The 19,738-nt window shown below is 38.4% G+C and overlaps 1 protein-coding gene across 1 annotated transcript; it reads left to right on the top strand.

Annotated features, from left to right (window-relative positions):
* The first annotated feature begins 4,418 nt into the window (after positions 1-4,418).
* Positions 4,419-19,487, top strand: C3H18orf63 (chromosome 3 C18orf63 homolog). The gene is made up of 13 exons (XM_068397185.1): positions 4,419-4,552; positions 5,208-5,286; positions 6,712-6,768; positions 8,190-8,301; positions 9,498-9,539; positions 10,497-10,573; positions 11,991-12,100; positions 12,737-12,833; positions 12,926-13,011; positions 13,573-13,756; positions 14,867-15,943; positions 16,922-17,038; positions 19,431-19,487. Exons 1-13 carry the CDS (start codon positions 4,419-4,421, stop codon positions 19,485-19,487), a joined length of 2,229 nt encoding a protein of 742 aa, XP_068253286.1.
* Positions 19,488-19,738: the final 251 nt, after the last annotated feature.

The raw sequence follows: 19,738 nt of genomic DNA, 5'->3' as shown, positions 1-19,738 counted from the left end.
ACGAGCTGATCACAGAATCACTGAATCATTTTGGTTGGAAAAGACCTTTAAGATCGCCAAGTCCACCACTAGACCATCGCCAAGACCATCACTAAGCACCACATCTACAGGTCTTTTAAATACCTCCAGGGATGGTGACTCCACCACTTCCCTGGGCAGCTTGTTCCAATGCTCGACAACCCTCTTGGTGAAGAAATTTTTCCTGATATCCAATCTAAACCTCCCCTGGCACAACCTGAGGCCGTTTCTTCTCGTCCTGTCACTTGTTACTTGGGAGAAGAGACCAACACCCACCTCGCTACAGCCTCCTTTCAGGTAGTTGCAGAGAGCAATAATGTCTCCCCTGAGCCTCCTTTTCTCCAGATCAAACAACCCCAGTTCCCTCAGCTGTTCCTCATAAGACTTGTTCTCCAGACCCTTTACCAGTTTCGTTGCCCTTCTTTGGACTCGCTCCAGCACCCCAATGTCTTTCGTGTAGTGAGGGGCCCAGAACTGAACACAGTATTCGTTTACTTGCAGCGTTGCTTCCAACTCGAGCGTACGCTCGGTCTCTCTCCAGCTGCTCGACAAAGCAGGCTGATGCCCCAAGTGCTGCTCGTTGCCCGGCTATTGCATGTTTGCTATCGGCGCATTTTAATGTTAAAAGCAGGCAGATGTCATAATCGAAACAAAACGCGGCTGTTCTGGGGCGCTGACGGCGCTGTTACCGCCCGGTTTGTTCAGGCAAAGACCGTCGGCCACGCCGCGCCCCGCGTCCTGCGTCAGGCAAGGCGACGAGCTTCGCAGCGCACGCAGAGCGTTACGCTTGCCGGGGCCCCCCACTTTCCCGGCGGCTCTCAGCCACCCAGCCCCGCCAAGGAGCGGCTGGAGTACGGTGCCCGGGGAGCTGCCTGTCACCTCCCTCTTCCCCGCGGCTGCCGCCGGTTTTCTCCGCGGGAGTGGCGGCAGGTGCGGGCGGGCGGGCGGCACCTCCCATGCACCCTGCCCTCTCGTGTCCGCTTTGCCACCAGGACAGGGGCTGGCCGGGGAAGTCACACACGCACCTGCCCGCCCTCAGTCACCCCGAACACCTGCCGATAGGGCCCTGCGGGGTCCCCGGCGGCCGCCGTGCCCCCTCGGAGGGCGCCGAGCCGTCCCGGGGCTGTGCCCTGAGCCGCCCCGCTCGCAGCGGCTGCTCGCGCCAAAGGCGGGAGGCGCGCGGCTGGCTCGGCGCCGCGCGGAGCCCCTGAGGGAGCCCGGCGGAGGCGGCGTGAGGAGCGGCCTTGCCAGCGCCAGGGGTGCTGCTTCTTCAGAGCGCTCAAAACCTGCCGGCTGTCGCAAGAGCCCTTCGCCCTGCCTTGGGAGAGCTCGCCCGGGGCCTCCAGCCGAGGCTTCCCTGCGACACCCCCCTGCCCTGCCTGCCTTGCTGCCAGGTGGGCTGAGGGCACAAGGGAGCAGCGCCTTCCCCTTCTCTTGGTGACGCCCTTTCACCCTCTTTTCCTTCAGTTTTGTTTAAGCTAAAACCTGGTTCCTTGGCGCTGCCCTCAGGTGTGTTTGATGGTTTTGTTTGTTGGGCCAGAATGGGTCCCCCCGTCCCCTTCATGGCAGTGCCCTGCGCTGCACTACTGGTGCTGGATCACGCCCGTGTGCTACTTGGGCGCCTCCGCAGCAATAACCCCATGTACACACCCCACCATGATTACAGGCTGTTTTTTTTTTGTGGGGTTTGTTTACAGCATAACTTTACTGACATAAAGTTTACCAAATGTGACCTGTCGAGACCCCTTTCCTCGAAGCTGGTGCTTAGGTAGTTGTTTTGTACCCTGTGTGTTTGGCTGTTGGTTTTCAGTGTGCAGGACATCTTCATACTTTCTCACTGAATGTCACCACATTCTTCAGATCTTATCTCCAGTTCATTACAGTCAGCCTAACAGGAAGAGTAGCTACTGTCCCTCACAGGCTGGTGTTCTCAGCTTTAACAAGGTCATTAGTGAAAATAAGAAATATCGCTGCCGAGCTCTGTGATTTACCTGTCCGTTCTGACAGAAAACCAGTGACAGCCATTCTCTGACTGATGTCCTGTTCAGCTCAGCAGGAGCTCTGTGGTGGTTTCAAGTTCATGTGTTGTGATTATCAGCATCTAAAGATGTAATTTCTCCCACACACATTAAGTTCTTGTACTTGTACAGAAGGCAGTTGGGTTTATTTCCTATGATTTACAACTGGTAGTTCTATGTTAACTGGTGCTTCTCTCTTTATCCTCTCCCCTGAAGGGAGAAGCCATTTGCAAGCACTCTGTCCCATTAGCTTTTAAGATGACTGGGAAGATTAAACTTACGCTGAATACAGCGAGTGGTTCCCACAGGGGAGTTGGCGTCAAACAGCAAGCAGGTCACTGGAGCATTGCAGCATGTGTTTTACAACATCTTTGCCACAAAAATCCCCAGTTGGCCATTTAGGATTCTTTTAAACATTATGAAAACTGAGGACCCAGCCTTTCTTTTCTGTGTTTGCAAACAGACAAGATTTTTTTTTGTTTAAAATGGTCCTTTTCCTTAAGGTGTAGCTTTTGGAATTCTCTGATGAAGTGATCGTCTTGGCTAGCATTTCAAAAAAAAATCTGCTTTTCATGATTGCTAGAAAAAACTTGAAATGTGTTTCCTTTAAGGGTAAGAAACAAGGAAACATGTTATTTTCTTTAAAATTATAGTTATAAAACACTGATCTTGTGATTTTTCTAGGATATGATTGAGGTTACTCATTTTAATGTGTGGTTACACTGTAAGCAAGGCAAAGCAAATTCCAAACAGCAAAGTTATCTTTGACATTGTTCCTCAAAAAATGTTTCCAGTTCATCATTTTTTGATCACAATTTGCAAAATTGCTTTTTAGGTGAACACATGGTGACTTCATAAAATTTGGAAACAAAATATATTGATTGCTATCTTCACTGCAGTGGTAAGACCATTTCCCAAAAGGGTTTTAGGGTTTGGAGCGGGGGAGAACTATTAAAACAGCTTTTTCTGCTGTGCAGTGTTTGTTCCTGGCTTTTTATAACAAGCAGACTTTCTACCTGCCTGTTTTTCTTTGAAATACTTTGATTGAGAAAGGTGCCATAGTTAAAAGGTGTATTTTCTTTAATGAAATGTTAGATGTTCTTTTTTGTCGTAAATATTCTAGTTCCTTTACACTAAGTGTGGCCTGTGCTGCAATGCATAGGAGCGTACAACAAGCATCCTACAGGCCAGGTAGCAGCCATAACTTCATAATACTCCCACTCACATGAAATTTGTTATTATTGCATCAAAGAATCACATTCTCAGTCTGAAATTCTGGTTCGTTTGATTCTTCGTTTTGGTGCTTTTTAGGAAGTTCCAGAAATGGAGGAGTTGCACCACATCTGCTCAGGGGTATGGCAGTGAACATACACGTACTCAGCACTCCAACTTCACGTGAAATGTCAAGTCATGTGCACTTCAGGATAATGATTGTGGCCTGAGCCCAAAACCACCTCATACTCTTGAATACAAAATACAGTCAGTATTTTCTATTATAAGGCAAAGCTCAGGATGTGAGAGACAGCTTTGGTAGAACCACTATATGTCTAATCACATTCCACTCCAAGTACCAGCTATGTTTTCTTCATCTTTTGATAATAGGAGTGTACCTATTAAAAATCCCCACCAAGACAAAATGCTGTTCTTTGTAAATTTCTCCTTTGAGAGCAAGAATGGGAGAACAAATTGTCTGTGTTCATTATTAATCATATAGCTGGATGCGATTCTGGATTAGTACAGCTTTCAGTCCGGTAAAAGATTGTACTCAGTTTTGCATAGGTTAGAATGTGGTGTTCACCTGTCACTCGAGAAGAGAGATGGATTTAAGCAGGGAGCACACAAGTTCTCTGTACCAGTAGGAAGGGAGTATGGTGTGGGGAAAAAATTTCCAGTGTGCTTGCATGTTTCTGTGGTTTTCATTCTCTCCGACAGGCCGGCCACGGTCTTTGTATGACTTAGTGAGGAGATCGCTGTTGAGCTCCTGGGAATTAAACTTTCTTGCCAGACAGGAGGGGACAAAAATTGCAGAGGGATTCCCCAGCTGTTGGATCCCAGACAGATTCCAGCCCCAACATAGACTGAGAAGAAGGTGGAAAGGATGCTTTTGTCATTGTCTTTACTCTGAATATTTTGTCTTTTGTAAATAATTATTTTTTCAAGTATAATGCATTATTTATAGCAGAAGTATATTGAGCTGTCTGTTTTAGTTGACCAAATTGTGTTATATTGCCTACCTAATCTTAACCAGAAGATAACTGATTATTCATTTACCTGATACCATACACTTCTAAAGTTCTATAAGCAAGTATCTGCCTTATAAAAATGAATTAAAATTTTTCTTTTCAAACCCACGTGCCACTTTGGGGCAGTCAACAATATAACATGAATGACACCAGGCACCAGTCTCTGTTCTTTGTCAGTCTGCCAGATCTACAAAAACTCTGTGCCGCTACAGTAACACTGAGTTCTCAGATACCGGAAACTGAGATGAGGAGTACACAGATAAAGATTTGCAGGTAAAGAATTTTGTGGGTTATTATTTTCAGAAACTGTTGGTGGTTGTTACTTGAAGATTTTATTAGCAGTACTAGAATTAACTGTAATAAAATCAGCAAAATCCTTATCAGCAGCAAACAGTATAAAATTGTTCAAAATAGGAGGTTTTTTTGGTGAGACACTTGCTGGCTATTGGGGGAAAAAACACAATTCTATTATGTTTTAAATGTCATCAGCTAAAACTAACAAGGCCACCTACTTCAAATTAATAAATAGTTAAAATTAATCTGTGTTCACTTGCAAAATTGGAATGCTATATGTAGGTTGAGACTGAGGGAAAAGAATACTTGGAAAGCATATGTATGCTCCTTAGTGTTCACAAAGCATTATATCATTCCCTTTAATAGGAAAGGGGAGAAATAAGAAATTCTGCCAAAAGGAACACTTTTGGGGAGTTCTGTTCATGTGCCAGAGGCTTGTAGTCTCTGTCTTAGACCACTGTGGACGGGTTAAGAGCAAGTAACTTGGACTAGTCCAATATATTATATGGAACCACTGGAAACTGATTAGAAGTGGAATGTATTATGTTTGCAGAAGTTGAGGAAAATAAATTTAAGCTCAGAAAATCAAGTATGGAAAATTATTTTTGAAATTTTTTCTAACTTTTTTTTATAGACAGTTATTATTCCTGCATCAAGACATCCTTTCTGCACCTGTTATTGGAACACTGAATCAAATTTCCATTGTAATGGCGGTCAGTATCACTGTGTAAATAAGTATATGTAGTTACATACTGTTGCAGATGAGCAGAATTCACCTCACTCAAAAGAGAAGCAGCAGTATGTTTTATTGAGGTAGTATAATAATTTGACGAAGTTCAGTAAGTTTGATGGAACTTAACAAAGTTTTAACAGTGGTTTGACAAGGTTCAATAAGTTCGATGGCAAGGTTCACCTTATTCATTACTGCATGGAAGAAACATACAAAGGAAAATTGAGTTAGAATGACTTATACGGAGCCCAGAGCTGCAAAGAGTAAAGAGGACCTTCCTGTTGAGTCATGAGGTTCAGAGTGGATCCCCCTTACTTTCTAAACTCCTTTTTGTAGCCTAGGTGTGGCTGGATCCAATCTTCGTCTATGACTTGGTCAACAGTTCATGTCTAATAGAATTGTCTATGCAATGTTTATAGTATCTGAGTAGCTACATGGATAAGTAATGCTTCATAGTGTTAATTCAGCATGCTATGAGTCACTTACTGAGGATCTGTCGTGGGTAAGGGATCTCTCCGCCTTGGGTAAGGAAGGATCTCTTAGTCTCAGGTAAGGAATATCAAACCTTGAGAGGTGTCCCCCCCTCCTCAAGGGGAGAGTCACCTGGTGTGCAGGCCAACTGCCACTCAGGGAGAGCTCCAATTGGGCCCATCCTGATTTTAATACTTATAGGGTGAAGTAGTTGGCTGCTAGTCGATAGTATAGACAAGATAGATGTCTTCATTTTAGCTCTGTTATCTTGTTCTGTACTTCATTATCTTACACTTTTGGGTTTTGAAACCACCTTTAGAAATATTTTTCAAGACACCTTCACTGCCTTGTACATGAGCCAGGGGCTTTCCAGCTCATAGGTTCACCCCAAGGATTTGAGAACTGTTGCGTCTTGGTCAGCCTGAACCAAAGTACGGCTAGGAGTTAGGTGTATCTGTCACACGTACATGCATGTTTCTCTAAGTTAAAGTGTTTTGTTTGAGGATCAAGGATAAGTAAAATTATGTCATTTAAAGCAAACTTATTTTTGTGCATTAGTAATGTAGACAACAGCTTGTCTCCTACTCTTTTGATGAAATGGCCTTTTCAGATGGTGAACCTTTTGTTGAATAGAATGGACTCAATTGGTAAGATGCCACCCAATTCACAATGAGAGCAGCAGGGACTGACTTCCACGATTTTGTTTTGGGCATTCTTTTGCCTGCTTGTTAATGTATCTTCAGCTGGAAATGAGATTACGCTATGACAAATGCCTGATTTTAGTTATCGTTCTCCTTTGAAATACAGGATATGGTGTTTGCTTTAATTATTCCTTAGCATGTCTTTCTTAGGCAAAGTCACTGATGGACCAGAATTTAATTTATGATTTTCTAAAACACCCCTTAATTTCAGACACTTGTTTTTTTTTAATTTTTAGATACCATTTTACAAATCAGGAATAAGTCAAGCCTTCATACAGAAACAAGGAGCTACCGTAAGTACTGAAAGATGTCATGGTTCTTAAGATTGTTACACTTGTCTGCAATTGCTGTTGCCAGAGATGAGTATTTTTTGTAGGGCATGCAGTTTGCATTACAGAAGCCAAGTTTCAAGGTAAAAAAGTCTGTCCCATAGACAAAATGTCTCATATGAATCTGGGTATAGTAAGTATACTTTGTCAGAGTCAAAAGTTTTAAGGAGTTCCTGGGCAATTTCACTAGATTTCTCTGCTGCAGTGGGATCCTGATCCTGCTCATGGGTGTTGGGGTTTGGCCTCGAGGCAATGACAGCCAAAGACCTGCAGCTTCCCTGCTGGTGTCACCCCTCTGCATGTGCCCTGTAGGTTCCACAGGTGGGGGTGATCAGGCAGCTGAACTGTCTCCCCATTCACATTTTGGGTTTATCCAGCCTGTATAGGACAGTCTCAGAGAAACAAACCAAAAACATAGGGAAGAAAAGGAACCATGAGCTTAATAGCTGATGTATTTTTAGACCATTGTGCATATGGTTTACTACCTTCTCATATGCAATGTTTGCGGGTTTTATGAATGTATGTGTAGGCGTACTAAAATTGCTGAGTCAAAAGACTGATTGTAATCAAAGCCAGTAGCTCTTGTGATTTGTTTGCACAGCCAGTTGGGTGTATTTTTCTTTGTTCCAAGCAGTGTAAATTCATATCTGGATTAGTAAGACATACACTGTTCAAATACACTTACCTTACAAAACTCCTTTATGTTGATATGTCTAACTGACCTATCATTGTTAGATTTGCCAACACCAGCAGATTAGTAGTACAAAGTATATTTAATAGCCATGAGCTGAAAGCAGATCCTTGCAGGATCTCATGAGAAATGTCCTCCTGGAGGTGTATTAGTTAACTCTTTTTAACCCATTCTAATTAGTTTATTTTCCTTGACTAACGCTAACTGTCAACAGAAAGCTATGCAGGTCAGGCAAACAGTCAGGCAAGTAGTACTGCTGGTTGAACAAAGTTACATTTATCTATTGTTCTTGTGATTGCAAGAAAATGTCTCTGGTCTTGAGTTTGACAGCAGAGATATATTTAAATTTTGGATGTTATGCCTGTTCTCTGGAAAGAGATGCATATCTGGTAAAGTACTTCATATAGTTCTGTTAATCTTTTTCCCCAAGTTTATTATCAGCCCTTTGAAAGCACTAAATGAATTGTAGTGCACCTTACTTTGAATGATGCATGAAATCTAAATGCCTACATCAAATATTGTGCTAACTGCCTCTTGTAGATAAGTAGATGAAAAGTAAAGATGTGTAACACATACTAGGATTTGGCTCCAAGATGCAGTAGCAGTATCTTTGATTAGATTTTCACTGAAGCCTTAAAAAAAAATCTTTTAAATTATTAATAATGTATTTTTCATTTCTCACTTATGTTATTAGCTGGAAGCACCACAAATCGTTAGTCCAGACATTCTCCAAACCTGTCTTTCCTACACACTTACAGCCAGACTTGCACCCAGATGGAACAAGGCTGGTCATCTCTTGGTGCAAGGTATTTAACTCACCTGAGTCAGGGATCAAGCATTTAGTTTTCAGTTCTTTATTGTTGAATTTATTTTCCATAATTTAATTTCCATCATTATTTCCTTTCCATCATTATTTCATTCATTATATTATTTCATTCATTTATGCTATGATTACTTTTCTTTGATTGCATTTTTATTGTTCCTTTATCCAAGTTCAATGGTTCAAGTTAACAATCTGAGTGGACATATTGTTCACTTTTTCATCTTCTTCTTCATCTTTGTAACAGATCAAATAATTATTTCAACTGAATGCAACATACCAGATTAATAATTTCCAAACCAAATATTGTTGGACAGTAAGTGTTGTCTAAAAATTGGGCCTGTTTTTCAGATTCATGCTTTCATCGGTGGCACTTCTGCACGTGGTTTGCATGCTTTTCTAATACAGAAGTGTTTTTCTGTCAGACCCTCTCCTTCTACCAAGCTCTGTCTTTTTAGATGGTAGTTCCTTTGCGTGACATCTCTCTACTGTCTCCTGTGTAGGATAAATGTACAGATGTGTTTCAGATACTGTGGTGTGCTCTTATTAAGTAGAGCAATTTTATAGACCATTCCAAATATACGTAGAGAAAAGTGTGTATGTTATCACCTTACTTCCAACCACAATATTAACAGTATCTTGTTTTCAGTATCTTCAAAATATATAGCGCTCTGAAGGAAATCAGCTTATTCAGCAATAGCAGCTAGATGTAGAGGGCTAGATGGTGGCTGATATAAAACTGATTTCAACAAAAGACATTAACTAACAGCAATGTAACCCTGACACATGCAGCTTGTCTAATCGTATATGTTGCTAAAGCTGGGCAAAACTGATGATGTATGGTAAAATATGTAGTAATACTATACAGATTTGCTTTTGAACCTGAGAAATTTATTAACTGTTAGTCAAAAATAGTTCTATGTATAAATTCCTTACTGGGAGGAAAAAACAATGTATAAATTGCTGTCCACTAATATACTTCCATATATCTTTCTTTTTTTATAGAAGATGTTAATGAATCAGTGAAAAGTTAATTGATAGAGGGGTTTTTCTCTCCTTAAAAGGAACAAACCTTTCAGCATTCATGACACACACAAATGCAACTGTGTGATTTTTCCTTTTTTTTGCATAAAGACATTAGCATATGATTTAGAAAATAATGTCTATCTTTTATTTATTAAGGAAAAGATTTTTTGTCTCATTCGGGAAGGCAAAATGCTGTTGGTAAGTGCAATATTCCATTAATGGTAAACTTGTGAGAGCAGGGTATAGTTATGTGCTTTCATACTGCCATGATCTTGTTATTACCAACACAATGTCTTTTTGTTTTTCATTCTGAAATATTCTCTGTCAAAATACACTTGATGGCAGATGATGCTCTGTATGTAATAGTTGTCAGCTCAGCTGCACTTCTACTATTAATCTACACCCATCAATTAGAATTTACTATTTAAAAGTTATGATTATTACAATTAAATGCGCTTACCTCAAATTATGAGTCTTGTAAGTGATGTGAAAGTTCCACAACAATAGATAGGAAAATGAGCTAAAGTGACTGTCCTGTATATACTATGTTTGCTGTTCATAAAACTTAAGTCACAAAGCATGCTGGTTAGCTATTGCAGAAATTACGAAGCAGTATTTTTACTCCAGTATCAAAGTTAAAGATTAGCTTTGGGTATATTGAAGCCTAAATTTGCAACAGGGACATATGTTGAGGAACATGATACATCCAGTCCCTGTGCTAGAGCTTGCTCAGAGCTGGGTGGATGTTCTGGAGATGTGTCAATAAATGCTTGCCTTGCTCATACAGTCTTTCCTATTGACCATTTCTGGATGTGTAACTGGGCTAGATGACTCAATACAGGCAATGGTTATAAGAACTACATTTGCTTTAAAAGTGGGTGTTTGTGTATCAAGGATATGAGTATCAAGCATTCAGTTGCATGGACAGCCATGAGTTCCTGGGGAGGTGTACTGTATGGATAGTAATTCATTATTATTTTAATTTTTCATAGTTAAAATTCAATTAGATTTAATTTTCATGCTGAGGAACTCTAGCCTTTTGATTTTCAGATACAGCATTTTGACTAACAATTACTTTAAATAAACATTTGGTTTAGCTTTCTAACTGATGAACTGTAGTTTAAAACAGGGCTTTGTGCTTTGTTTTTATTTTAGTTATAGACCTCAATGTATCAGACAGACAGCTTTGCATCAGTGTGGAGGCTTGCTCAATTCGGTTGCCACCCCCTGAGGTATAAAACAGTTATATTTTCTATGCCTGTATTTGTCTTATTAATCTTTATCTTGTTCCTGTTAGGTGACTTGCAATTAGCATGATGGGGATAGAAGTGCTTGTTTCTAATCGTATTAAACAGTAATCATATTCATTGACTATCTGCATCTGTTCTAAGTGCATAACATCCATATTATATCTATATTGATGCATTCTAGCAAACATTGTAAAATTGATATTCTAGACTAAATAAGAGACCTTTCAAAAAATGCTAACAGAATATAGTAGTGAAGTGTCTTTCTGACTCTAGATTTCCTTCTAGCAGTGTTTTCTAGAAAGCATTCACTGTCTCACTGTAATACATAGGCATTTTTGAGTAAAGTCTTAAAGGTGAAGCTACAGGTAAGTTGTCAGCACTATGTTTGAAGTCCCTGTATATAATTTTTTTGGAATCTGCTTCATTTTCTATGCAGCTTCCAAAATACTGCAGCAGCCTGGAGTATGCTGCTTGTAAGCATAATTAATAAATTGTTTAAGAAATCATGGTTGTAGTTGAAAAATTGCCATCCTTTCTGACAGCCACGTCACCTTTCTTGGATATGTTCATACATACAGGAGCATATTTGTCAGGCTTGCTGGTTTCTTCCAAAATAAGTATTTCTGATCCAAACGTTTCTGTCTTAAAATAGAAGAACAGGATTTCTTCTGTGACCTGGTTGGACAGCATAAACATTAAAGCTATCTTTAGGAATCCAATTCCAAAATGACACAAAGCAATGATGGAAGCAATCATGATGTGGCTTCATTATCAGTTTGATCATTTTAATACTTTTCTAAAATAGAAATGGCCAGATTTTTTTGTCAGTGAATAAATGCAAACCCTGGTAGATCACAGAGAGAGAAAATGTTTCTCAAATCTCAGTGGCTGATTGGCCCCAACAGTCAAATATTTTCACATTGTGAAAATGTGTGGTGTTTTTTGACTTCTCACAGGGTGACACTATGCGTCCCATTAATTCTGTTGCTGGGATCTTTGCACTTGACTAGGCAAGGTGGCATATGCAGTTACTAGACTGTCAAACATGGATTTCTGATTTGAATTTTAAAAAATCTGCATGGAATTGAGACAGTTCTTAGTTTGAGAAATTCCTTCTGTACTTTGACTTATTAAAACACTTTGAATAAAGTTTAATTCTCACTGATTTAAATAACCTTTAAACCTTGTACTTGCATAACTTTTGGAAGTGTAGGCTCTAACATAAGATAGTATGCAATTTGAAAACGGGGATATCTTCTGAAAGAAGCAGTCTATGAGAGCTGATAAAAGAATAATAATCTATAAGCTTCAGTGTATTGTGATACACAATTATTGTTGAAAATTTTAATTTTGTACTGCTCTAGAAATATTTGCAAATAACTTTTTTTTCTGTTTTAAGCTGGGAGATTTCGATATTTCAGCAAACACCTTAAAGCTGTTTGACAGCAATGAAAATACAGTTATTCACCAACATTCCATATTAAGTAACTGGTGCTATGTTTTGCCAAGGTAGGCATCTTATTTACATTTCAGCAGAAACAAACATTTCTTGGAATGCTTGCCATACAAATTGTGAATTTGATACTAGTGATAAGAACATTTCTGTTTTACAGCCTGTTCCACATTCAGGAATCTTTCTTTTTTACTTTTATGGTCTCCATGTTATGGAAAATGAGAAAGGAAAATTAATCAGTGAATCATAAATTACACATTTAAATATGATTTCAATTTTAGTAATCTCTGCTACTTTTGTGATATGCAAAAGATTAATTTTCTCAAATATAATTTTACCAGAAAGTGTCTGTTTAAAGAAAAAAACGTATTTCCACCTTTGCCACAAACTATCTCTATTTTCACTTGTGATTTTCATCATAAAGGTATGAGAAGTAATGACATATTTGCTTTTGTTCTGTGTTCACTGGTAGTGAGCATTACAGACAAGAGAAATTAGACTTGTAGGTGCCAAGTTCTTTTCCATATTGCTATTATAATAAACTCGTGAGCTAAAGGTACTAGTCCTCAAACATAAAAATAATCCTTTCAATGCCAAACATGAGATTAACTTTTTTTTTCCAAAAGTCCGGTGTATTTTCAGCTGAGTTTTATGACATCCTTTCTAAGAATCCCTTCTTTACCTATGCACAGCATGAAAATGGGTCAAATTATAAACATCAGCCACATAATTCCTCCAGAATCTCCTTTCCGTTCATATAAAGAATTTCAGATGCACTGGAAGAATCTGGTAAGAAACAATATACACTGCTTTCATTTTTCCCTTCCTGTTTTGTACCTATTGAATTTGTATTTGTAATACACGTTTGTGTTTTTTTTAAGTATGGATATATTCTTCCAGAGGATCTTGAAGAAACAAAAGTATACTTCAGTGTTTACTTCAAGCCAATAGGGGAAAGGTTCTTTACGTATCCTTCCACAATTTTTTTGTTACATTTCCTCTACTACACTTCTAGCAAAGATCTAATTTTCATTTTTCATTGTGCCACATTTTCTTCTTCCATAATTTCATAGAAGTCAGTGGAGAATTGTTTCATTAGACAAATTTAACAAAATATTTAGTCGAGGCTTTTAGTCCTAGTATTGAATAATAGCAAGTCAAATAGATCAGTTTGCTTCACAGCTTCTATAAACATGATAATGCCACTCTGAATGGTGATGTAAAAGGAAGAGTTAAATTCCTGTAAAAATATATCCAACAAGGATTTGTTCTAAAGGGAATTTTCCTGCTAGGAAAGACTGGACTAAGGATTACTTATAGTCAGTAGTCTTTACTATGGTAGATTAGTATGGTATATTGATGTTGAAGTCCTGTAACTTTATAAGCTTCAGTCCCTTAAGGAAGTAAGTGCTTTTGTTCACCTTTTTGAAAAAGCTTTACACATGTTCATGCTTTATTCTCAACAAAAATGATTCATAATTATAGAAATGTAAAGAAACTTGTTACGTATCCCTGATCACTTATTCAGGTACCCTTTAAGTTGCATTCGAAGTCAGCCAGTGCAGTATTTCCCTAGAACAGATTCAGAAAGTGTGTTGAACTATTTTCTTTCTGACATGAAGTGTAATCTTTCACATCTATGTGGATTTCCAGTAAAGATGACAAGTAAAGCACTTTATGCTACACAGGAACTCTCCAGAGCTCCCGTGCGTGTAAGGTTTTTTTTTATAAACATATTAATAACATGTACTTTGTTCATGGTATGAAGTGGTCTTTATAGTGTTCAGAACACAATAAAAGCATAAAACTATGCATTTCACAACAAACAACTATCAATCATGTAACTTTTAACTAAATGTGTAATTAAATATTATACTGCTATTTGCCATTGTTATGTTGTTGTTCACATCACAAATACATTAAAAAATTGGTCTTAGTGTTAATTAGTTGCTGTCAATATTTGCAGTTCTATAGACCTTATTTTACGTTAGAGATCCAGAACTTTTTCACACCTCTTCCATCATAATAATAATAATAATAATAATAATAATAATAATAATAATAATATTGTTGTTGTTATTATTACAATTTATTTTTAAAAAAACATACCAAGAAAAATAGAAAGTTCTGTGGACTTATGCAATTAAAAACACTCACCATGGCTGGTGATAGAAAGGAGGCAAAAAATCAAAACTCTTTTAAGTTGAGGTTGTGACAAAGGCTGAGACTCAAATGTCTTTGGTAGTAGTGTGTGAAAGAAGAAACGAAGTAATTAATTCTGAACAAAGAATAGTGACAGAAATTGCAGAGTTTCTAAAATACTATAATCCTCTTTGAGAAAGCAGTCCCTCTTTATGTCTCTTCAGTGATCAAAGCTAGAACGGCTCCTCTTTGTCATCTGCAGTTTTTATAGACATCCAAACAGTCTTTTGCTCAGAATACAGATGCCCTTAGAAGTCTTAAGAGAGGAGGAGCCCTTTCAGTCAAACTCTCTGCAGAACCCCTCAAAAGGGCTAGGCATTAACCAATTGGAAAGCACTAAACCAGAATAATGACTGTAACTTAAGTCTTTCCTTCTGAGAAATACGACATTCCAGCATAGTTTGTAAACAAAGAACTAAGGGGAGGAGAAAACAAATCTTCATTTATAGTGACAACAAAATATTGTTTAAAAATATAGTTCATTCTAATTCAAAACAGGAAAATTGATGGTTATATATTGTGATGTATATTATGTAGGTATCATATAGTGATGCATTAGATGGCACTATCAGATTTTTAAATCCAGTTCATTCAATTTAGCAACTGTTGTTGTATTGCAGGAAATAAAATCAAAGCACATGAAGTTGGCTGGTGGGATGGTTTGTGTAGTATCTCTAACGCAGGCTCCTCCAAGAAAACAGACTTTGCCTAGAATTTCTTCACCATGCAGTATGGAAAACCGCCACTGGATGGAGCGTTTGATCAAAGAGCCAGAAACACAGCCTTTTCCGAGTGGCCGTAAGGATACAGAAAAGGTTAGCATTGAAGCAACAGAGAAATCGATGAATAACAGGCAAATAGCAGGAGTACCAGAGTTACCAGTTGTGAAATCTTTAAGAATACCTGTAAATTCAGCCTTTGAACTCCCCCCGCAAAAAGTCAGCAAAATTATACCAATTTTCAAAGGAAAGTTGATGCAAATGAATGGAAAGACCACAAATCAAATGGATGGGAAGAAAAGAGAAAATGCTGAAAGACGCTCACCAATAAAAGTTATGGGTATTTCATCTTCTATGCTGACTGGGTGCAAATCCAGCATAACTCAGGTTTACAAAGCCATTCAAAATATGTCCGTCAAAAATCCTACTCATAGCAACATACTTCAGGTAATGAATGCAAAAACATGTGCAAAACCTGGTATAAATGTATTTCGATGGAAAAGAGAGTCTAGTGGACAAATGGCTAATTCTGATTTTTCCGATAACTCAGCTTCAAGTGGGAATTCAAGTGAAGTCAATCACAAAAAGGCAAATTCTCCTTCCTTTCTTAAGAATGTTGGGTCAGTGCTTCCGAAATCGAACATCAATCCGAGTCTGAATACATATGCATCTCCTACTTCCACTGCAAGAAGAGGAAAAAAATTTGCAAGTCAAAATACCACGCAAGTTTTTGAGAAACAACACCAGTCAAAGAAAGCACCTTTGCAGATTTGTAAATTAGACAATGAAATGACAAATTTTGGTTTTTCACAGCAACAAACAAAGAGATCACATGAAGGAGCAGGGTTAAATATTCATGAATCTGTCTTAAGTGATACAATGTGCATCGCCAAAAATGAAGAAAATAAAGCAGCATGCCGTTCTAAGGATGATATTGCTAAGGCAGCCAGTCATCAATTCAAATCTAACTTTGAACAGGTATGGTAAATAACAGGGCTTATTTTCTCTGGTTCTCACCAATTCAGTATATTCTAAAACAATGTTCAGCAATAAAGAGCATGACTTTCATCATGTTCTACCATCATTCCCAATATAGTTTTCTAAAATTTCTACCATATAAGTTAATGTTGTCAGCCACTGCTGCTTTTTTTTCTGAAAGGGAGGATGATCTAGTGTGTTGTCTGAGATAACACACTTTTTAATTTGGGACTTTTAAGGTGGGATAATTAGTTTTCCTTTCTTTAAGACAGTTTATCAGTTTACCAAGATTTGTGTGAGGTTAACATGCTGAAATTTTCAGTGTTCAGTCTATCTTCATATGAAACCATACTAATGAACAACTCCTGGAAGGAATCTCAAACCTCATCAGTTGTGTAGTGCTGACTGCAGTGTATGTAAGGCATTGTGCTGTTAGGCAAACATGGAAGTTGTGCAAAATACAAGTTTAATTATAATTTCACTAAAAGCACAAGTTGCAATAAGAAAATTTCCTACTGGGCATAAGGAAAAAAAAGCTTCAGAGTGAGAGTAGTTAAGTACTGGAACAAGTTGCACAGAGAGCTTGTAGAGTTGTTATCCTTTCAGATTCTCAAAACTTGACTGGATGAAGGCCAAAGCAATGTGATCTAACTTTGTAGTTAGCTCTGTTTTGAGTAAAAGTTATGATTAGATGACCGGTAGAGGTACTTTACAACCTAAATTTTCTGTGATTCTGTCTGCATTTCAATAAAATAAATAGCTGAGCTGATTTCAGTGCAATTTTTAGGAGGATGATATCCCACAGACTGGGCACATGGATGAAATGTGTTGTGCTTGTCACTTTTTCACCTATAAAATGTAATTGGTAGGTTATTTCAACTTTGTGTTATGATGGCACCTTTTGAAAAAGTAGATAATTTTAACAAGTAGAAAACTATGGTTTTTTGCTAATGAAGGTATAAAATTCTATAATTTAAGATGACTACAGGGAACGAGTATCCGACCTGTGAAACACTGACCTCAAAATCAACTTCCTCAGACAAGGAGAGCAACGCAGAAGCATCTGTAAAGAAAGGTTGTGCCAGAAGAAGACAGGTAAAAAAACCCACACACATACACCCCTTAATCCAGTCTACAAGGACCTGAATTAAGAGATAAAAAGGAAATTTTAATTTTTTTCATTTTAGCATGTTCCAGTTAAAATGGAGAAACCAAGAAATCTTATTGAGCCTGCTCTAGATAAAATTAACCATAACCAGGACAAAATTAAAGTTAATCATTGGTTATGTTACTGTTACTTCAAGCGTGCATTTAAAATGTTTTTCTCCTGAAAAAGATACTAGTAAAATGAAAACATTTAATGATGTTACTTAATGTAAATATGTTTCTGAAGCAAAGTTTCTGATTCTACAGGAAAAAGTTTTATCCTCCTCAGTGTAACTATGGGCATTCTCATTGGCTCTGTTAGTGCCTCATCTTACGTGCTTGAATTCAGCAATGTTCTGTAGAAATAAGTTCCAAAAGGCTATTTGTAATTCATTCTGGGTTTTTAAAAGTTATATTCTCTTAATTATTTAATATATTTAAGTTATTGTATTACTAAATATAGTAATTAGTTAAGTTCCTAAAATGATTTTTTTTTAATACTTTTTTCCTCTGGATGCTGCTCTAATAATAGTAGTGTGTACTTTTAAATTCCTTTTCAAAATATTTTTTTACGATTCTCAAATATTGCTTTTACCTACCACTGGGCTACACTTCTGTTTCTAAATAGCAGTTCTTCAAAATTCTGTTCTATCTTCCATCTCCTTCTCCTTACAAACACATCCTCTATGTTTTTACTACCTAGAAATTAGATGGATTAGAAGGAACAGGTCCCAGGTCTCCAATGCTCAGTGCAATTGTATTTTCTTACATAGATATGTATGTATTATTTCTGCTAATAGCCCGTGGAAAATACTGTGCAATAACTCCACAGAATAAGCCAGGAGGAAAAGTTGCATGCACTAAGCTTCCTTTTCACCCAGGTTCCCTTGCCTTTTATATTTCATTTCAAGCGTGACCATTTGAGGTCTCATTACCCATGCTTGAGGTCTCATTACCCATGCTTGATCTGAAGTGCCTTTGCCTAGTCACATGTTGCAATATATAAACTTACCTTGTCAACATACTCATTAACTGTTAAGAACTTAAGAGTATGTATCCATAATTCTGATTCTTCCACTTAATTTGCATTTGTTAACATTAAATTTGATGTGTCATCTTTTTGTTTTGTTATGCTTTTAAAGCCAAATACAAGACAATTCTGTAACTTTTAATGGTAATTAAAAGAGCACAGTCTCTGCTATCTGTGCAGTTCAGATGGGCCAGCAGAGCAGCCTCAGGGGCCTGCTGCAGGAATGCACTCATACCCTAGAGCTCAGGCTGCAGCAGGGAAGAGAGGAGTTGGTGTGGGAAACGCCAGCCCAGCTGCTCTGAGCTGGCTCCATCCAACTGCAGCTGGGAAAGGCCCTTCCACAGGGCCACAACTGAGTCACTGGTTACAGGCCCAGCACTGTGATGCTACAGCAGTAGGGTCAGGAGTCAGTCTCACAAAGAAGAAAAGAAAAGAAAAACAGCAACTAAAAATAACTGGTTATAAGAATAAAAACCCTAGGGGTCTGAGTACTGAAGGGAGACTTCCATCATAATACGAATTGTGCTGAAGGCCTTTGCCTGACAGTGGGAATGACTCAGCCACACTAGGGCTTGTGAGCTAGCTCTACAGCTTGGGCAGACTGGACAAGGAGAGAGCTTGTAGCTGGTCTGGCAGCAATGCCGAGATGGGGAAGGGGCACTGTCCTGTCCTACTCATGAGTCACAAGTGCCCCACGCCATTCCTCTCTCTCCAGGCAGTCTGTGAGTAGCACAAATACCAGCCTGAGCCCTGCAAGGTACTTTTGGGAAGTGACAGGAGACAGCAGGTTCTCACTGTCTGCCTGCCACACTGCCAGTGCACCATTGCCACCACTGGAGGTGAGTGAGGTTGCTGCACAGCTCTAGGAAAGCCTCGTCTGGAGTCTCAGGAATAGGAGAGGAACTTGTCTATTAACTGGGGTAGGAATGGGCCCTCCAATGCTCACTAGTCTGATTCCTCCTCTCTCCAAATTAAAATACCATGGTGCTAACTGGGAACACTGCTAAACACTTCTCTGAAGAGTAGCCTTTGTCATTATCTCAAGTTTGGACACCAAACGTGGTCAGTTGGTTTTGAAAGTCTTGGCTGCCAGCATGTAAAAGGGTATTTTCAAAATAGCTCTGGTTTTAATTATTTACCCACTGTACATATAAACATACTTTAAATTATACTTATGTTGGAAAATAAAAACTTTAATTACTTCTCATATCATTCAACTAAACATTTTGCTCAGAAACAACTTTTTAGTTGAGCTGTTAGGTTAGTGTTACTTCTTTGTTTGCTTTACTGTTGATTGCTTTTTGTTAACAGAAAGAAGAAGGTTACTCAAAGTTAAAGAAAGTCAAAAGAAGTAAGCCTTCTACTTAGGATGTTCCGGAGTACTGAAAGAAAACTCTGGGTATGCTCATTCCAAATTTTAAATATTTTTCTTTATTAAAATAATATCACATGTCTATAATAGTTCCTATTCTTTTGGATCATGATAATGATATCACCTATCTCCAAAGGAATCACTTTACTAAGCAAATGGCTTCTAGAGCAAAATAATGAGGTAACAGAAGCTAAGATTCTTGGTTTTATTGGACACTAGCAGATAAAACTTTGGGTTTTTTTTGCGA

Source organism: Nyctibius grandis, chromosome 3, assembly GCF_013368605.1.
Source record: "Nyctibius grandis isolate bNycGra1 chromosome 3, bNycGra1.pri, whole genome shotgun sequence".
Lineage (NCBI taxonomy): Eukaryota > Metazoa > Chordata > Aves > Nyctibiiformes > Nyctibiidae > Nyctibius > Nyctibius grandis.
Note: the sequence above shows the minus strand (reverse complement) of the source record. Positions and strands in the feature narration are given on the sequence as shown.

Coding starts and splice junctions, on each gene's coding strand:
- C3H18orf63 (XM_068397185.1), top strand. CDS start 4,419: ATGAATGACACCAGGCACCAGTCTCTGTTCTTTGTCAGTCTGCCAGAT. Junction 5,287..6,711: donor AAATTTCCATTGTAATGGCG/GTCAGTATCACT, acceptor TTTAATTTTTAG/ATACCATTTTACAAATCAGG. Junction 10,574..11,990: donor TTCGGTTGCCACCCCCTGAG/GTATAAAACAGT, acceptor TTCTGTTTTAAG/CTGGGAGATTTCGATATTTC.